Source organism: Nestor notabilis, unplaced genomic scaffold, assembly GCF_000696875.1.
Source record: "Nestor notabilis isolate BGI_N333 unplaced genomic scaffold, ASM69687v1 scaffold9405, whole genome shotgun sequence".
Lineage (NCBI taxonomy): Eukaryota > Metazoa > Chordata > Aves > Psittaciformes > Psittacidae > Nestor > Nestor notabilis.
This window is the reverse complement of record NW_009928897.1, coordinates 182,157-202,797: the sequence shown is the minus strand read 5'-3', so window position 1 is coordinate 202,797 and position 20,641 is coordinate 182,157. Positions and strand designations below refer to the sequence as shown.

General features: G+C 38.4%; 1 protein-coding gene across 1 annotated transcript in view; it reads left to right on the top strand.

The window, feature by feature from the left end:
• Window positions 1-20,641, top strand: part of CA10 (carbonic anhydrase X) — a 191,565-nt gene that overhangs the window by 33,923 nt on the left and 137,001 nt on the right. The window contains exon 2 of the mRNA XM_010014740.1: window positions 1,221-1,295. Coding sequence (XP_010013042.1) covers window positions 1,221-1,295 — 75 coding nt within the window. The remainder of the gene's footprint in view (window positions 1-1,220; window positions 1,296-20,641) is intronic.

Below are 20,641 nucleotides of genomic sequence, written 5' to 3'. Positions count from 1 at the left end.
TAGGCAATGATATAAAAGCTAAAATAATGAAGACAATCTCATCTGCAAACTGCAAAGAGTGCACAGTGGAATACTCCTTTCAGTTTAACATGTCACCATTCAGTTAATGGAATGAGCATCAGTACTGCAAGGAGAAATCTGCATCCACACATACCTCATTCCATTAGTGTGTCTGGATTTCTGGTAAAGCAGTGTTGGTCCTTCTGTCAGTATGTTTAATTAACTTCAGCTTTACTTTTGTTTCTGTAATTTACAGTCAGTTAAATCATAAATATTGTTTTGTGACTGATAGAACAGTATGTAATGGACCTCATCGTGTATCCTTTTTAGTCTGAATGTCAGATCCTCTTTGTAATTTTTAATGCAACAATTTTTATTATATTGCTGGAACTTTGCCCAGGGTAATTGTGTCTTGTGCATATAATATGTGATCTAGAAATGAAACTGCAACAGAAAGTTGCTAAATCCAGCATCTTCTATAGCTGCATAGTTTTGTTACAAAATTCTTGGACCTAGTGCAAGACAACCCAGCAGTTCAGTTAATGACACATAAGGCAGCTGAGCTTTCTGTAGCTCAGTGGAAGAGAGTTGCTCTAAGTATGAATATATCAAGCAAAATACAAGTGAAAGCAGAACATGTTTGTATATGAACTCTGATCTGCAGTCAGAGAATCCTAGAATGGTTTGTTTGGGTTGGAAGGGACCTTAAAGCTCATCCATTTCCAACCCCCTGCCATGGGCAGGGACACCTTCCACTAGAGCAGGTTGCTCCAAGCCCCTGTGTCCAACGTGGCCTTGAACACTGCCAGGGATGGGGCAGCCACAGCTTCTCTGGGCACCCTGTGCCAGCACCTCAGCACCCTCACAGGGAAGAGCTTCTTCCCAGTATATAATCTAAATCCCCCTTGTCAGAAGTCCCTCTCCAGCTTTCTTGTAGCCCCTTTTAGCACTGGGGCTGCTTTAAGGTGTCCCCAGAGATCCTAATTTTCTACCTGAAATTTTAAGTTTAGTGACCAGTTCTCCAGAGATGAGTATGTTTTACTGTATGAGAAAGAGGAACAAGGTTCCCTAGGATACAGATGTGTTAGTGTAATTCAATACATTGAATAAACATCACTGGGAACTTGAGGAATGGCTCTACTGTGGAAGATGATACCCTGAGGAGAGTTTCCAAAGTTCATGTAATTAAGTTCATGATTTCTTTGATTATTTCTTTCTAGCTCAACAAAATTCACCAAAAATCCATGAAGGCTGGTGGGCTTATAAGGAGGTGGTCCAGGGAAGCTTTGTTCCAGGTAAGTGTCATTTAAAAATCTTAGGTTTTAACAATTGTTTTTCATTGAAATTAATATAGTTGGTTTGGGGGGGAAATTTATTTTAGTTTTGTAATTTTGTCCATTGCAGAGATTTGAAGTATGCAACTACTCAACTTCACATTGTAGTGAAGCCTAGGAAGGTTTTTGCCAATACATCAGCCACAGACCATGGCTGTTTTCTGGGAAAGAAATCCTTTTGATGACAGTCTTGGCTTCACTCAGTAAAATTAATGTGATGCTGCTTTGTCTGTGTGTGTTCTGTGTGTAGAAGTATGAATGGGAGAGCTGAAAAGCAGTGATGTTACCTGGAGGAATTTACTTGTCTGATGCAGCACTTCTAGATAATGTATACAAATTTAAGAGTGTATTAGGAAAGGAACCTAATTGAAACATCAACCTAACGTGCAAGTTTCATTCAGTTTTGGTTTGGAAACAGGAAACTGACTGAAAAATTAAATCCTAACCTGGCTTCAATAAGATTTAGTGAATGGTAAATAATCATTAGGTAGCTAAAAGGATCTAAATAAGCAACAGCAGCAGAATTTTATAGGCAAGAGGGAAATTCAGGCTAGCAATAGCCTGACATTGCTCTGTATGGGTGCAACTCCTCCAGAACTTGTGTTGCTTGTCCTAATGCTATATACCCCTTAAGTTTCAGCTGGTCCGAGTAGGCCTTATCTTGTTATTTTTAGCTCTGGATCTCTCTAACACATTCTGGATTCAAGCTGCCTGAGACACTTGTAGGTCTCAGACTGATAATATTTTGGTTTTCACCTACATTTCACACCTGATCTTTTTGCTCTCCCTTTAAGTTATTTTACTCTTTCTTTCAAGCAGAATTGCTTAGTTGGGTCTTCACTGTTCCATTTGACTATACGTTTCCATTTAGGAGAGGAGTCAGGAAACTTTAGCAACCTCCATTTTCTGTTCAGTTGTTGAGCAGATTTGACAGCACATTCCTCATTCACTAAACCCAGAAACATTCAGTGAGTATATTGTTCAGTATGTTTTCAGTGCAACTGAGATGAATATGTATTAATTTATGTATTCTAGCTATATATTATAAGCTGAAATAATGCTTCATGAAAGCACCATGAAAATTGCTACATGATCTTCATTTCCTCCAAGTAGTAGAAAATACGAAACCATTGTATGAGCTGTTCCTGAGAATCTGTAGATCTGATCTATCATCAGTATTTTCATTGTTGTGACAACAGTTACAATCTGACAGTCATTTGAAATACCCAAAATGCTGATTATCTTGATAGGACTACTACTGCAAATGAGATGAAATATTTCAACCCACAAGTTTCTGGCACTGAAATTCTTATGAAAAGCACATAAGAAAATCACCATCTACAAGCCTGGAGCTTAATTGCATGTTGATGTAGCATAAAGTAGCTTTTCAGATTTACTTCACAATGGTTTGGGCTGTCAGAGACACTGCAGTGTATTGTTATGCCTGTTTAGTTCCTAATGTTGATAACGGGGGAAGAAGCCTGGAGAACATAATCACCTGCTTTCAAGAAGTGTCACCTTCCTGATCTGCACGACCCACATAGGTGCCCAGTAGAAGCTGAGTGAAAAAAGTATTTGCTTAACAGACCTTCTCATTATTTCAGCTTAAAGTTATTGAGGCAAATAATGTAATTGTCAGCATGTAAAGAAGCATGTGATCAGGTAATGCATGTGGTATTCTAGTCAATACAGTGAGAAATTTGGGCTTGGGAACATCATTTGGAAAGAGTTATGACTCAAACATCCAAGAAGGAAGACCTCTTAGTGTGGAGATAAACCTCTGTTCTGAGAGAACCCTGAGTTACCCTTCCATGCTGAATATCAAACTAACCTAGCACATGTCCTCAGGAATGGCTCCAGAATGCCACTGCTCACTGAAGCAGTCATGAAGCAAGCAAGGGGAATTTGGGGACACCTTTCTTGCAGACTGTCACATTTCTTTCAAATTCAACTGCAACCTGTAATCCTCAGCAGAAGAGAGAAATCCCATGAATTTTTATAGAACAAACAACTAATATTTTCAGCATCACCTAGATTTTGGAGTCTTTGAAAGCATTTCAAGCATTTCAAGGATGCATTTTATGGTTATGATCTCAGACTAACACATCACAAAGGATATATTAGTGCGTATTAAGTTTATCCGCAATGCTAGCAGTCACATATCAGATCTCACATGAGATGCTAATTAGCACCTGAGAGGTGATGGCTGTGAGGTAGTTTGATGAGCTAGAGCTGAAGTTGCTGACTGATGTGCACTGAAGCAAACAGCTATAGCCATCTGCTGAGATATTTCCTTTCCACAGCTGTTTGTCCTGTCCCAGGGCTAGAAGTTACCACCCCCAAAGATGTTAGAAAGGAGTATTCGTCCAAGACTGTCACTGCAGTTCAAAACTGACATCTAAGCTAATATGATTGACATGAATACAGCTCTTTAGTTGCTTGGGGGAGCAAGCACAAGCATGGAGATGACTAACTGGGGGTAATAGCATTGTAAAACACTCCAGGATGACTTGCTGGAGTTTGTCTGTCACAGCTTTGGCTGTGTGAATGCTTTTCGCCTACTACAAAGCAGAGTCACTGTCTTTCTTTGAACTATAACTTCTTTCATGTTTAGTTGTGTAAGACTGCATTTAGGAGTGTATCACAACGTGCCTAGGTTAGAATATGCCATTCATAATTTTTTTTGCTTAATATCCTGTTTTGGATGCATATAAGTCAAGTCCTAAGAAATCCCCTTCTAATGTAGTATGTCCACCTGGACACAGTCTTTTTCCACTGCAGACCAGCTAGGAGAGGATACAGAGAAGAGGAACAAAACCCATAGAATCACAGAATGGTTTGGGTTGGAAAGGACCTTAAGATCATCTAGTTCCAATCCCCTGCCACAGGCAGGGACTCCTCACACTAGACCATGTCACATAAGGCTCTGTCCAACCTGGCCTCAAGCACTGCCAGGGATGGAGCATTTACCACTTCTCTGGGCAACCTGTGCCAGTGCCTTGCCACACTGACTTGCCTGACTTCCTTTTTTGCACTGCTCAACAGAGAAGGGAGCAACAGTGACTGACAGGTTATCTCACTACAGTAACTGTGGCTCAGGTCTGTCTTAGTGCAGAGCCTTGCAAGTGAGGTTGAAGAGTTCTCAAGTGCAGGAAGAAAGGTGCACCAGTGGCTTGGATCTGTGTGTACACTCGTGATGCATCAAACACTCTCCCATCTCTCACCTTTTCTAAAAGCAAAGAATTGCTCCTATGATTTAAATCATGTAGGCAAACAAAACAGAAAGTAAGTAGTGCTTTAAAATGTTAATTGAATGCAAATTAGGTTCCAAATTAAACTTCAGGGAATGCTCAAGGATGAAGAACGAATACTTTTTTTTTAATGCATGTTGATTTGCATAACAACCAACTAATCTATAGTGAAAGTATTCTTACACACTTTCACTACATAGACTTTTTCTGGTATGGAATGTCAAAGTAGTTGACGATGGGTTAAAAGACATGTTAATAATCTTTTTCATATCTTTTGATTTGCTGTGACTATGAATATGAAGTAGTGCAAGTGTTTTCAGGGTGGCAGAGGCAATAATATCTCATACTATTCTGTGCCATTTCTTTGACTTCAAATAGATGCACATAACCTTTGATACTTTTGTGTGTCTGGTTGAATTGATGCTCTTCGTACTGCTCCTGGTTTTTTCACAGCATCATAAAAGTGGGTTTTGGTAAATATAAAATATAAAGGTGGTTAAATCTGATTTGTAATCATGGAAGTCACTTCCCAAAACTCCATCCTGTTACTAAAACTTTGGACTACATGTTAATGCGAAGGCAGAAGTGTTTCTTGCCCAGGGAAGACACAGTCTTCATGACCCTTACTGAATTATACCAACTGTAAAGTTACTTTACAAGCTGATAGTGCTAATCTTAGGTAAGAAGAGGAACCCATAATGAGTGAACTTTGCTGAAGGAGCAGATAATGTTCTTTTCCTTCCTTATCTAAAGTTTGTAAAATAAGTTTAATTCCAGATAAAGATCTACATCTACTGTGATTCATTATTTGTTATAGATCACCAAATCAAAGGCTACCCATTTCCCTGAGATTCTGAGAAGTCCTCTGTTAACAGTTCCTTTCACAACTCATTTAACTATAAAAGGGAAAAGACCACTAGAGATTGATAGTGTTGCTTCTGCCTTTTGCAAGGATCATGTTAATGAGATTATGCCCTAACATAGACCAGCTGGCAAACCTTCATTGACTCAAAAGGAACATGGGCTATGTTTGTGAAGCGCTGAGCAGCTCCCTCCAAGGAGGAAATGCATGAATTTGGTAATGATTTTCAAGGAAAAAGAATCCTGAAACAATTGACAATCTTGGTCATGGGTGCCAAAACCTGCTTTTAAACTTACTGCTATTACCATGAGCTTTTATTATGGCCCACACAGACAGTTCAAATGGCCCTTGTTTCTCCTCTATGGGCTTTAAGATTTCTTTTTATTATTACAGCTTTAAGATTTCTTTTGAAGTACAAATTTCTTTATGCACATGTCCAAAAGTAACCTTTGACTGTCAGGGTAAGAACCATGATCTGTTTGTTCACAGCCTGAAGCTGAGAGATATGAAACTTCAAACCCAAACACATCTTAAACATTCTGAAAGGCTCATGTATTATGCCACCCTCCAATACACAGGGGCCTGTTTCATACACTGAGACTGGTGATCATTTCATTTGGCTGCCTGAATAATACAAACCATAAACCTGCTGATTGCTCCTCCTGCATTGCTCTTATACTAACTATAAAATTTCTTCTAGTCTTATTTTGGGACTTCAGGAGGCTGCAGCATCACTCACCATCTGGTGCATTTTGCTTGTCAGTGAAAACAGTGGTGCTGTCTGAGTTACAGCAGTGTTTTAAACAGTCTGTGCACAGACACCCTTAAAATCATTCAGTCTGGTGCCAATTCTGAAGAATTAACCAGCCATATATAATTATTTATGCAAACAATAATGGCAGTTTTTCTTTTAGAAAGCAATATATTGGAACATTTCATTTCTTCAGGGTGACAGAGCAGAGATTCTGGAAATCATTCACTTATTGAGTCAAACTTAGGTTAGTATATATAATATTTCAACTTTGGTTGTCACTTAAAGATAGCTTGAAGGAAATGTATTTTATACCAAATAGTTTCTTGGTTTCTCACTTCTTTTGGTGATTCTGCAAAATCTGACTGTTTACAAATCATGTAACTAGAAAGAAAAATAGAATTTTTTTTTTGTATTTTTGCATGGAAGTTAAATATAATTAAATGTAGAAACCATCGTCTCGCTTGCCAGTGAATTGTTGATACAATTCATTATTTTAAAATAATAGCAAGGAACAGATGAGTTGATTGCTTTTAATTTGGAAGAAGAAATGAACACTGTTGAGGGGAGATATTTGATGGCCTTAGTTATAATACAAACATGGCAACATTTGCTTGTCTTATATGAATTATAACCAAATTACAGCACTAAGTTTGAGAGACATTCACATTAGTAGTAGTGCTGAACTAATGAGACTACTGGAGTGAGTCTGTAATTCTGAATCTTCCATAAAAATGTAAAGAGGCTGCTCAGAGAGTGACTCACACCTCAAAGGTTTGATTTATCCCTGAATTTAAATATGAAAAAAGGTGGAATTTAGCATATTAGGATCTGGGTAGGGTTCTATGTAATATTGTACTTTCACAAGGATGTGCAATTCCACGTGATACAACTTGGTGTCCAGGCTTAGCCAATAATTAATCTTATTAAAAGAGTTTTGTGGGTGCTGTGTCTGAATTAAAGCTGAGTTTTCCAGATTAATGATCTCATGAGTTGGGTTTTCCTGAAAAAAACTCCAATGCTCCTGTTTTGTGAATGCTCATAGTTTAGTGGGAGATGAAACTTCCTGTAATTGCAACCATTTTGCAAACAGATCTCTGAATGCTGTTTTTGTCCCTAAGTTTCCTTCACCAGAACAAATGTATTTTAGAGGGCAAGCAATGTGAACTGACCACAGTAAGGAACTCTGAAAATCTACGATTTTAAACCTTGCCAGACTTGTGGTTGGCCACAGTTCTTTGCTAAGGTGGCCTCAGGTCCCCTTTACCTTAACAGCCTATTGTCTTTCTTGGGTGCGTTTAATATCCACAGAAGAAAAACGGCATGTAACAGATGCATCTCGGACTTCGCTTCATTACTCTGACCAGACCAAATGATTCAAGTTGTCTTCCTGTCTATTTCTAGCCACAGTCAGGCACTGCAAAGGTCAAGCCTTCCCTTTATAACAAATTCCACGTTGGATAGCATGTTGGACCTTGCTGTGTTACCAGCTGCCTTGAACTGCAGGTTCCTCCTGCTAGGACCAAGCCGTATCACTCTTCTACTTCAGGAATGTGCTAATAGGGAAGATCTTCAAGACAGTAATCTGCAGATCCCTGTGAATCATTGTACCTCACACTTTGCTCTTAGTTTAGATACCAATTTTAGGGATAGCAGTAGTCTAATTACTCTTAGATGAAGTTGAAAATCCTCTTCCCCACTATACTGAAGTGGATGCTGGTTCCCTTGCGGTGACACTAATGTGGGTTATAAGAAGAAAGAGTAATTAAGTACCACTAATTCTTTGAGACAACTGTAACTGGTAGGGCTACCACAAACTGCATGGATGATGGCTTCTAGCTGGGAGGAAGCTTAAGAGATGGTGGTTACCACTTGGGCATTTATCTCCTCAAACAGGAGAACAGGGAGCAGTATCTATAACATCTGGTGTCCTACACACTGTGGAGTCTACAATCATTACAGAATCTTGAAGACCTACAGTTACTGTTGGTTAAATAACTGCTCTTTCTTCAGATTTAATGCAATTTATCTTTTTAAAATATTATCCCAGTCCATTTTGAGCTTGTTACAAGTGAAGAATCCAGCAAACCCACCTCTGTGATCTTTCAAGGATTCATCATTGCATGATGACCACATCCTCTTAAGCTTCTGCTCAAAAGAAGGATCATTCCTGTGCAGGACCTTAGATGATCTTAAAGGTCTTTTCCAACCTAGTCGATACTATGTATCATCAAAAGTTTGGGGGTTGGAATAAAAAGGTAAGGCTATATTGGGAATCTTTTCTCAGGTTCTTCACTATGAACTACACACAAAAGAAAGAATTCTCAGTATAATACAAGAAAGGATTTATCGTGTTCTTCACAAGCTAAGTATAAAAGCAGTTGAAACAATGATCCATGACTAATATCTGAAAGCTTGTAAATCCTTACAATGAAAGATTATTCAGGATAGTTCCGAGTGCCAGACAGCAAGGCTCCTGTGTGTTGGTGCTGCTGAGTGTATGTGTTGGTATATTGGAGAAGTTTATCTTATCTTATCCCTTGACAAGCTAATCTTCACACAACATCTTAGTTGTTCTTGTCACCCTTTGGCAGTAAACATTTTGATGGTATCCATGTCTTAGAGGAGTAGAATCAAAGTACAGAGAAATCTGGTAGAAGAATTTGTGGCTGCTCAGAGACCTACAGAACTTTCCTAATCCAAACTGAAAGTGAGTAATGTCATCTGCCATGACTGATTACATAAGGAGAGGACTTGGAGCTTTGGCTATTAATTACCTTGTAGTAGTAGTCTTTTTGTGTGCATGTGTTTCTATACAAGACTGATAGTAGCAGTCATCACTCCCTACATTAAAAAAAACCCAAACTCTTTCTTTATAGTTTTTTGTTGTATGGTGCAAAATAAGTTGACATCCTGTGGAGAAGAAGTCATTGAGAATAACAAGGAATAAGATTTTTCTGTGCTGATAAGGTTCTTCTGTAGTGGTATGTAGTTGGGCTTAGTCAGAGAAGGGTTACAATGCTTCAGCTTATGTTGGCTTAGGTACTTCTCCCATAAATCTGTATGGGAAGAGACAGAACTGGAAGGAACCACGGAGCAGTGTGGAAATAGAGGTAATGAGTGACACTACGAGGTTGCCTCACTGTTCTTCCTGTCATCATCCCACTTACAAAAAATCCTCTTGGAAAGTGCTTTGATGAAGAGAATTATATTTTAAGGGTACTACAATTACAGTTTACAACTATCAGTTAGAAATCCACCTCTTAGTTCACTGAGACTATTTACGTCAGGATACTATAGTGACTTGAGGGAGATTATTCGTAACTGTTACATGGTGAGAAACCCACCCAGCACCACTGAAGATTTTATATGAACACAGCATGCAGTTTTCAGTTCCTACACCTCATTAGGACAATTTAATTTCTAGGATAGAATTTGTCACTTCATACAGAGGAAAATATGGTCACTGCAGCTACACCCTTATCTGTGCTTAAAATACACTCCCATGAACTAAGATCACACCACCACTCTGTGTCTGGTTACACAGAATAAATCTGCTCGTTGTTTATTGTCATTGAAAGCTTTACTGTTACTCACAAAGAGCTTCCCTGTCAAACCCTGTCTAATGGAGAAAGAGGTCAAAAAGAAAAGGAAATAGGGCTATAGATATACATTGCATAGCATGCAAGTATTTTCCTCGTAGGCTGCTGTGATTCAAACTGTAAATATAGAATCGGAAGATTGTTTTGTCATAATATTTATTCAGTAGCCTGTGAGAACTTCATTTCTGAAAGTACCATGTGTGCATGTGTAGGATTACTTTGGCTCTTCAATTAGCGGCTTGCTAGTGACCTTATAGTCTGAAACCACTCATTTGTACTCAGTGAAAATTTCCTCCTCTTGTAACACCTCTCTAAAAAGGTCAGTTGTGAATTCACTGAACCATGAATCCATTGAACACACTCAGGTGCAAAATCCATGCTCATCAGTTACCATGTCTGCCTGCCTATGAGTAGTTTTACTGCTGTTACTTAACACACGTTAAAATACAACTACTGTATAACATCACCCCACGATGGTAGTTCTAGGCACATGCTATTTGTGGTCATTGGAAGAGTAACTATCTCTTACAAAGGAACTCACCATAAAATACAGTCACCTACTTAATGCATTTCCGGCTACCTGCTGACCCTGCTCAGAGCTGTAAATCGCATTATAGTTAATGACTCTGGCCAAAGGAAGAAGCTTCCTGAATGTTATTGATTGGGGATTGTTTTACTACTGAAAATACTACTTAAAATTGTCACTTTTGCCTTTCTGAATAGAGTGTGGGTTTATATTAGGGCACTTTTTCATTTTGTATTTATGAAATGTACAAAAATGCATTAGTGTGTCCAGACCAAGCAGTCACCAACTTTATAGTTAGGACATAAACCCTGAAAATAACAGCATAACATCATAATGGGAAACCTGACAGGTCGTTAACTACAGCTGTGCAAATGGCACTGCTATAACTCACAAGTGCATGTAGACAACATCACAGCCTACAGCCTTTCAGTATCTGCTTGAAAGAGAAAAATGCTGAAGTATACAGCACAAAATAACCAGGTCACACTGGAATTGTTCACTGACTCAGGAGCACAGAGTTTGTAGGTGTTTCACCCCAGCACTGAGAGAGGTCTTTTGGACCTTTTTATGACCTCCACTTGATTTATTTTTTCACATCTTTAGCATCTGTTATGGGGGCTTAAGTAAAAAATGAAGGTATTTACACAGAGAGGTCATTTTATGAATATGAAATGAAATGAGATTTAGGTAAAGATGGATAAGGTGAGCTCAAGACAACAGTGTGGAGGCAGAGAGAGAAAAATAAAGCACCAGCTTAGATACGTGTGTCATCAGGCCAGTCTGCCCAATATCCCTCATGCTGTTGATTAGAAAAAAGGTATTCCTGCTGATTCTTTGGAGAAACCCATGTCTTTTGGCTGACTAAAATGAAGTGGTACAGCTGCCCCTACAGAGAAGCAACAGTAGGCAACAGAATGGGCACTGTGGACTTGGCATGCCTCCTTCGTGTGCATTACAGATTTTCCATTTCAAAGGCTCATTTTAATAGAGCTGAACAATGTTAGATGATTATTTTCAGGGAAATTTTGTCATTAGCTCGTAATATGTTATAACTTCAGAAGTGAGGAAGGAAGAAGGGTGGATGCATGCAGGCCAAGTAATAGCCAATTGCACTGCCGCTGTATTTCAGTTTAGAAACAAGCCTAAAGGCTGAAAAGCACTAGCATTTAAACAATGACGTTTCAATCAGATGGTGAGGAGATGGATTTTTTCCTCCTTTCTTATAAGAAATACTTTGGTCACATTGGGTTTAGCAGTGTCTCTGCAATCCAGGCATTACTTTGTTCCTACATTAGAATAATTAGAAAGCAAGTCTGGCTGAAGTAGTCCCCACAAAAACCAGACATTGCCAGTTCTGAAAATCCTAGCTTATTGCTTTTGTCTGAAAATAGGTCCCACTGAAAACAGCAGGATTTGCTTGCTGAGGCAAGTGCTGCATCACTTGAATAAGAACAGCAGAAGCTGATAAATAAATCAATATTTACAAGACTGTATTCCTTTTACAATGGTTTTATTTAAAACCATCTCTTCAGCAGGAGAGAAATTACTTACACAGCTGTGTAGCGTAGGCACCATCTCTTTTCTTCTAGAGTGTTTACACTGCGATTGCATTAATAATGTGCTTTTTGAGGATATCATGTTTTAACACTGTATCCTTTGCATCTCATGGAGTTGAGAGGCTGAACTGAAGGAATAAAACTTTGTATTGGGGATAGTGGTAGTGTTACCACAGCAGTAACAGTTATGGGATGAACAGGATGCTCAGCTCTGAGAGGTGCTGCTCAGATGCAGCTCAAGCCACATCATGGGCCAGCTGCCCTTCTACAACATGCAGACAGGAACGATGGCTAATTCCCAGCTTTAATCCCAATTTAGAACAGCAGAATTTAGCTGTTCTGTATGACTCAGAGAACATGGCATATAACATAGGAGAAAGCATCTTAGATAATGTAGTCAACTTTTCTGTATTTTCAAACTAGGCTACATAGACATGGTTACTAGTCATTCACTACTGCATGTCAGGCCATTTCCAAGGGTGAGTTCTGATTCCATTTTGCTTTTCTTATACAGCAGTTGGGCATTTTCAAATGGCTTTTCTTCCTGGTCTTAAATTAGGCTTTCTTAAAATAAAGAAGAAATAAATGACTGAAGTATAATAGGATATGGCTGAAACACATTGCACAGCCTTGGCAGGCTCTATTATCCACATACCGACATCTTTAGAATTACCCGGTATTTTAATGTGCATTTAAAATTGGTTAACAGGAGTATAAATTAAAGTAATAGAGAAACTAGAGTCTCAAAACTTTATTGCTCATTGTAATTTCATGTTTATGGGCTTATTGCTTTGTGGCAGGACTTGTGGCTTTTTAGTTCTAGTGAGTGTAGCAGTAAGAAGATGGTGCCTTTCTCAGAGCCAGGTGAAATCAATGGAAATCTGTCCCTGTGTTAGGGCCATAGTCACATTATTCTCACTGTCAACTGGTTGGACTTAGATTCCGAAAGGAAAAAAAGGTGAAAATTATGTGTTTGTCGAGATGTGAATTGAGATGAGTTGTGCACAGAGGTAACAACTTTCTTCCTGCACCTCTAACTCAGTGTAACTACCACAGAATTCTGGAGAGGACCAAAAGAAAAGTACTAATTGAAGTGTCAAATATGCATTGAATTGAAAGACATGAAGCTCTTTATAATAAATGATGTAATGTCGGTAACGATACTCAGGTTTCTGTCTGGTTTACCATTGTTTCTCCTTTCTTGCAAATTCTGTAACTACTCTTTTCACATACTTCTTAGAATTAATAGCACACTTGGGCAGGCACAAATACATGCTTACAGAAGGATACAGAGCTACAGGTAATATTTGTAGAAGATAACATAGAAGTTCTCCCAGCTTGTTACATCAAGTCCTAAGTATTTATGTTTATTTGTATCTGTTAATTAACAAGCACTTTACAATTGTGTAGCTTTTGCATCAAAACTCTACCTAAACCACCATTAGATTGTAAAGATAAAGACAGGAAGGAGCTCGACAACATTAATAACAAAATAAGTGAAGAAAAAAACCCCAGAAACTCTGTTTCAGAAAGTCCAATTTGAAATTCAGACTATTTTTTTCTAACAGTTTTCATTTTTGGAACTGATTCAGCTGTATAAGTCCCAGTGGCTTTTTAAGATTGATGGCCAGATCTACAGACTCTATTTAAGTGCTTCAAAATGCAAACAACTGGCCAAAGAAAGGGAACCAAGTACATAAGACAGTTTTTCTTAAAAGGCTCTGGGAATTGGGCATCCAACTTGCTTAGGCCAAAGAAGAAGATCTCAGCAGGCACCTATCGTATCATTTAGTGCCTGAAGACCATCACAGTTCTGTCTGTAAAGTTCCAAAGTAGCTAAACCATCTTTAAATAAGAACTTTAGTGTCTGAGTGTTCTCTATTCTCTTATGGGTTGAAAGTGGGGTAAATAACTGATGTATAAATTAATCCCCCACCTCCCAAACACTCTCACATATTAGATGGAAACTCAGAGAAAGTTAAATGACATCAAAGCAATATAGGCAGAAGAAATGGGTTCAAATGAAATATGTCCTTTCTTCTTGCCTGCTTCAGGAAGCTGTTACCAAGATACTGACATTTAATTTTCAATTTCCTGCTTAACCTTGTTCTGCAATATGAGTTTGCATTGGTTTTCATGCATAATGGATATAAAGACACCTTCAACTACTTAGTACATAATGCTGTTGCAGAGCTATATATTTACAGCAAGAATTTTGTGGAGCATGCTGTTCATAATTGGAGAAAAGGGGATTCTTAGTTGCAGGCTCTTAAATACAAAGCTGTTGGAATAACATCAGCTGGCTTTAATAAGAAAATATTTTCACAAGTGTTTTAAAGATGTGGTTTTGCTTATCAATCACACACCTACAGTCACACTTCCTAAACTCTATTAGACCACAGAATACCATCCTCTGTGTAACACCTGCCTCTCTAGATAAACAACGCACTGAATCTTGTAATGTGCCCTGTCTGCGAATGCAATGTGGGATTGGGCTGTAGGAGGGGGATAACAACATGGTTCTTTGCATTCTATAGGATTCTATATGCCGTTATAGACACAGTAGTTGTCAAAAGCCCTACCTTTTGCTATCCCTGGATAGAGTGAACACTTCTGTCATGTTTTTTGTACTAAAGGCAGAAGGAATGGCACAAGAACTGCTGTCTTGTTTTGTGTCGGTCAAGGAAAGCCTGTTCTGTGGCTTGATAGATTTGCTCTTATAGCCAGAATCTGCTGTCAGAAGCAGTGCATTGAGCAGTCTAGCCCTGTACATATTTCTCCATGATTATGAGGTAAAGTTTACTGATGAGACTTTCAAAACTGTCTTGAACTGCACAGGGGTCCATAGTGTAGTTTTAAACATGCAGGCAAATTTGTATTTTAGTGAAGTACTTTCCTCATTGGCTGCCTGAGCTAATGCCCAAATTTGTTCTCTGGTCAGTGCCTGAATTCACTATAAGCTTAACAGAAATGATCAAACTGTAGCCTTTTCATCAGTTCAGTTGGATTTTTTCATCCTGAGAGCCCTACAACTTAAGCAGGGACTTTCATCCACCTGGCAGAGCTCCACAAACCTACCTACTCAAAAAGAGTAAGCAGAACTAGCTGTATCTTTAGATATTGCTATAGTAAGTGATCAAATTCTGCTTCTTGTATTTCCTTCCTCTAGAACAACCAAAACTTCCACACAGACCCAGCTACTGTGTAGTGCAAACCAAAATGCCAAAGACCAGAGAAGAACATCATTATTAAATTTCACTAGCTTCTAACATCTTAAATTAATTGTTCTATTCATATTGATAACAGGTTTCTATTTTTTTTTCAAGCAGGGTTTTCAGAACCATCTTCTTTACTACACAGCTCTCCAGTTGGGATGCACAGTCACATGCATGTGTGTATGTGTACCTATATCTATAGAGTTTTAATGATTTTAACATTTAGCACTCAAATATTTGATATACCAAATGTCTCTCTACAGCATTGATTAAATAAGCTGTGTAACAATAGCAGGAAATAATGTATCTATGGTAGAAATTCATCTGGTAGCTGAAGAACAGCAGATGTAAATTATACTATAAGACTAAGCTTAATTCAGTGGATTTTTATGATGTGTGGAGATGGATAAAGCGCTCCTTGAATGCTAACTAAGATCTGAGCATGAAGATGCACAAAGAATTACAGGTTGTTGGACTTTTAAGTTTTATTATTGCATTTAAGAATTGAAACAACCATTAGGATGCACAGCCTTTCTATCCAGCACTGCTTTGGCAAGAGGCAGTCACCTTATTTAGGTATTCTTTTATGTCTTTTAACATTTTACAGTTTTATGTGACTATTTTTTCTAAAAGGACTTGGGCTTTAAAAAACAGGTTTCTAGAAATAAGCCACAGGAAATCAGGAAGTTAGTATATAAATCTATATTCATATCAGACAAGCAATATTGGCAAAAGCCTATTGTCTTATTTTTGGATGCAAAAAGATGGGTCATCTTGGAAACTTGTAATGTCTCTCTGGCACTTTTACCACATTTCTCATTATTTCTGAAGAGTCCTTAGTCTGTTATTTTCTGCAGTTTCATCACGCCTGGGTACCAGGCTGCATGTGATGCACAGCTCTAGTTATCTTCATATACCTTCACCATACTATTATTACTATTGTAAAATACCTTGTACATTGCTATTTGCAAATGATCTGGAGTATTTCATCCAGACCATGTTTTCACTAACAGCTGAATACTGGGGATTTAAGCTGATTTTAAATTTCATGAATCACATGAAATTCACAACATGAATCACTGAACCTTTAAACAACAAACCATTCCCGATTCTCCTTTCGTCTACAAAAATACATCCCAACAATCAAGTTGTGCACTATGAGAAATTTTGAATGTATTTCTAGTATTGAATCTACTGCAAGTAATTAATTTGATATAAGATCATAGGAGTTTAGGTGTTTGATTCTCTTGTTTCTAATCTAACAAGCATCACAGTACTTCCTGTGTGGACAGGATAGAGAGCTGCTAGGGCTAAACAGCAAAAGAAGAAATAGGATGTTTTGGACAGAGGAACAGCATATCCATGTTGTGCAGAGGATCACAACAGAAAGGAAGAGAGTTACCATTTTCACTCTGGTTTAGCAATGCAAGTTAACACGTGCTTAATCCGACGTCCCATCCAGCTGCTGTGTCTAAACTTAGGAATATACTTGTAGGAGGACCAGCAACCCACAACGAAGCATCAGAATGTCAACAGCAGACTTAGCTCTCATTGCTGGGTCCATGAGCAATAGTTTGATGCAAAATTGGTTTTTGCTTTGACTGAAATAAATGGAAAATTTTATTTAGTAAAAACAGTAAGCCCGGAATTTTTTAACTTTCACCAAACTGGCAGCTCGATCCAAGAACATATGTCCAATGCACTGTGTGGGCAAAGCATTTCTACAGAACACTAAAAATAAATTGTTGTGTATGTTTTCTGAAGGTGGGAGTGACCTTCTGGAGATACTTGAGCTTTTAGGATTCATTTTCAACAGGAAATGAATCACCTACTGAGTTCACCGTGTTCTGTAGGTATTTCTCATTCTAAATTTAGAGTCTGTGGGGCTAAGTCTCATCTTACAATTTTTATATCAGCCTTGCCCTAATATAAAGGGTGTGGGGAATAATCTGGATGTGGGGAATTGCTTTTGGATTCTACCACAACCAACATGATAGTAATATGAGGTATAAGAATAAAAAATTATCACTGAAAATTACTACCCTTTTTGTTTGTAGGTGTATATTATGTATAATTATGTAAGATTGGTCTGTAGCTCCCATTCTAATCTCTATTTTCAAGCTGATTATAAATACTTAAATAAAATGAAATAAAAATTCCATGTTGTAAAAGCACCCCAAAGCATCTCTATCCAAACGCACTAACTAGCACCTTGCATCTTTGAGGTTTTCAGATAGATACCTTCTTGTTTCTCAGCTCTGCATGGTGTTGCCATTCAGTGCACAAAGTAACAAGACACAGTACTAGAAGTACTTAAGGAGTGTTGAGCTATTTAAAGGCATCAGTAATGGAAGCCTGTATGTATTTCATGTCACTGTAATCATAATCTCAGTAGTGTTTTTGCACTGTCACGGCCTCATCACAAGATACTACAGTTCTTAATGTGTGGTTTCTTGCCACTTCGTTTTGTTGAAACTAATTTGTAGATATTGCACCTAATCAACTGATTAAAGCCTACTGCCTACACCAGGGCTCTCTGCTCAGTTGCACTGATAAGACTTTTCCAGCAACTTTCCTCAAGGTAGAGAAAGGAGAAAAACCACCTTCAGCTTAGTTATGGGCAAGTTCATATCTGGTTAGTTCAGTGAGAGTTCAGCAGAGTTAAATGTAAGAGTAAACAATAGATAGTGAGCCTCAAGATTCAGTTCTCTGCAAGCAAGAAGAGGGTTCTATTTACCTCTCCTGGAGAAAGAGTCCTATTTGATAGAGAGAATGGAAAGGTAACAGTCAACATGAGAAACCATCACCTGTCCTCACAATACTGAAGAGGTTCCAGAATCTGGAAGACAGCGTGAATCAATAGGTATTCTTCAGCCAGTCAATGGAATAGGTCATGAGGAAGTGTTCACACAGGCAAGCCAAAAAGGTGGGAGAAAAGGCCCCAAGTGCTAAGTAAACACTTCTAGTGTTTGTCAACAGCATTCCTCATGAGACTCATCCTGCCATGCCCCCAGCACAGCCAGTCAAGAGAAGCCCTAGAAGTCTGAGCTTTGGAAAGAAAACCCACCTCTCATCAGCTTTCAGTATCAAGTGATACTTGTTTTGGGATATATGCTATGATTTCATGGGCAAGCTTCCCAGAGATTGTTTGACAGAACAGAGAAGGCTCATGGCAACAGGCCAGCTGGCATCCTCCACAGCACTTCATGATCTCTGGAACCCATGAGAAACAAGCAAAGCTTCCTCCACAGATGGCTATCAGCCTCCTCCTCATCCGTTCCTCAGTCTGTGACTCCAAAATCAATATTTTCATAGGCAGTCCAAAATTCCAGCTGGACCTTCTATGGACATGCACTCCTCCAGCCTCTACTGGTAACCAGTTCCTCCATTTTTACATGGGCTTAGCCAATAGCTTTTGGCGTTAAAAGTCTTTACCCTCAGGCAACAGGGATTGCACTTTCCAAGGTGAAGTGGCTGCACCATTCACTCGTTTTTGTCTTCAGGGTACCCAGCTCTCCTCATAATATTTACCAGAGTAAAGAAACTAACTTTGCAATGGCAAAATGACTCGAATTCTACCTCAAAGAACAATTAATTTTCTAGCTCTAGTTTCTGCATGTTTGCCTTTGGTCCTCGTTCTGGGTTCCTTGAACACATCCTTCAAAATACAGATAGAATCAACGGTTTCAGAGACGGATTTCCTATTCCCTGTTGATTATGATACTTCATGCTGTATTTTCAGGTTAGTCTGGCTTTGGCACCGTCATATTTGAGTAGAATAAAAATCAAGGTTAATCCTATCTTGTAACTAGCTAGTATTTGGACACTTTTCTGATTCTTCACTGTGAAACCTTCTGGGTTTACTGTGACCTGAGAAGTTTACCCCTAGTTCAGATCAGATTCAACTGTTTTTACATCCCTTCCTCCCCAAATCTTTCCAACAGCCCTAACACAAGGCTGTCTTATCCCCTACATGAGAAAGGACTCACTCCAAACCAGCATAACAGTTCTGTGCATCTATGATACAAATGTTACGAAACTTCATAGGTAATTAGGAAAGAATTCAGATGCTGTGGTCCTGGAAGTTCAATGCTCCATCCACAGATCATTTCCATTATTCATAACTGTATGTGCAGATCACTGTTATCGTTCTAGTTCTTTTGGGAAAGACAGCTCAATATCAAAATGTAAGCTTGTATCATGAAACAGGGTTTCAAATACAGTAATGGCACTCTTGAAATTTTGTTTTAGAACATCATAATTAAAAGAATACCAAGGGAAAAATCATGTCAAAGCAATGAACAACCTTAACTGGAGGCCATGCTGTACCCTCTGATCCTAACTGATCGTGTTCTTGCAGTTTGAATTAAGAGATGTCTGATTCACTTTCATTAAATAATGTTTTAGAAGCATTTCCTTCGCTGTTTCTGGTTATACCATCAACTTAATTATAAAACAATATTTTCATGGGGCACACAAGTGTAAGCCATGGAAATAAAAAACAAAGTCATAATACATCTATACAAAGGTACTTGCTTTTGGCTTTCTATTCTCCAAAGGCGCTTTAAAACCACTGTTCCTCAGCTGTCTTTATGAAATCAATGGGTTATGAAGCAATATGTAACTGGGAAAATGTTTCATTTCTGTGTTTTGATATATATTAGTATTTGTCATTCTTGAGCTCTGCTACTATTCAAATAGATTTTCTGTATTCTGTCACTGTCACTTGTGCACTCCAGTTTCTTTTCATTTCGCTGAAAAGATGCTACATATGGGCAGAAATAGGACCATCACCAGGAAGCTTTTTAGAATATTACAAGGCTGATCATGAAAGGGCTGTGCATCCTCTGCACTGAAAATAACAGTTCTTTATCAGACCTCCAACACTGTATATTTTAAAACTACTTATTGTTATTTTTAGCTATGGAAGCTTGTGACTATATACACTTTACATACTGTATCCCATATTCTTTAGTGTGTATATCAGTACCAAACTTGGGTGAACATAATTTCAGTGTTTGCCCACTCATAGTATGTCTTAGCAAAGGATGAAAGAACCTTGAGATCTGGCCCTTCTGACGACATGGTCCAGGAGTAACTCTTGTGTCTTGTCAATGTTGAGGCTTTCCTTGTTTTTAAACCTTTGCCACTCTCCTAATTAGCTTTTGTTATGTTGTCTTTGAACAGCTAAATAACTGAGATGTCTTCAGGTGTATTGTCATTCAGATTAACTGTAAACATCTGCCAACCTGTGAGGACAGCAATTCTTGTAGCTGTTCAGTAAAGTTCCTGAAAGGATATTAGTGTATTTTCTAAAGCCTGGCTTTGCAATTTCTTTGTAACCTGCCATCCTGTGTCTGGGTTTTTCCTTTCTCTCCCTCATTAACAGTGTGTCTTTGGTGTTTTGTGCAATAATTTAAAACAGTAGAAACAGTTAGAAGGTATAAATTGGCAACAGAGTAAAATGAAAATAGTCTTTCTTAAGATGGTATCAGTCAAAAGTGTGTGTTATGGAGAATCTTCTCCTACTGTCAATGAGAAAAA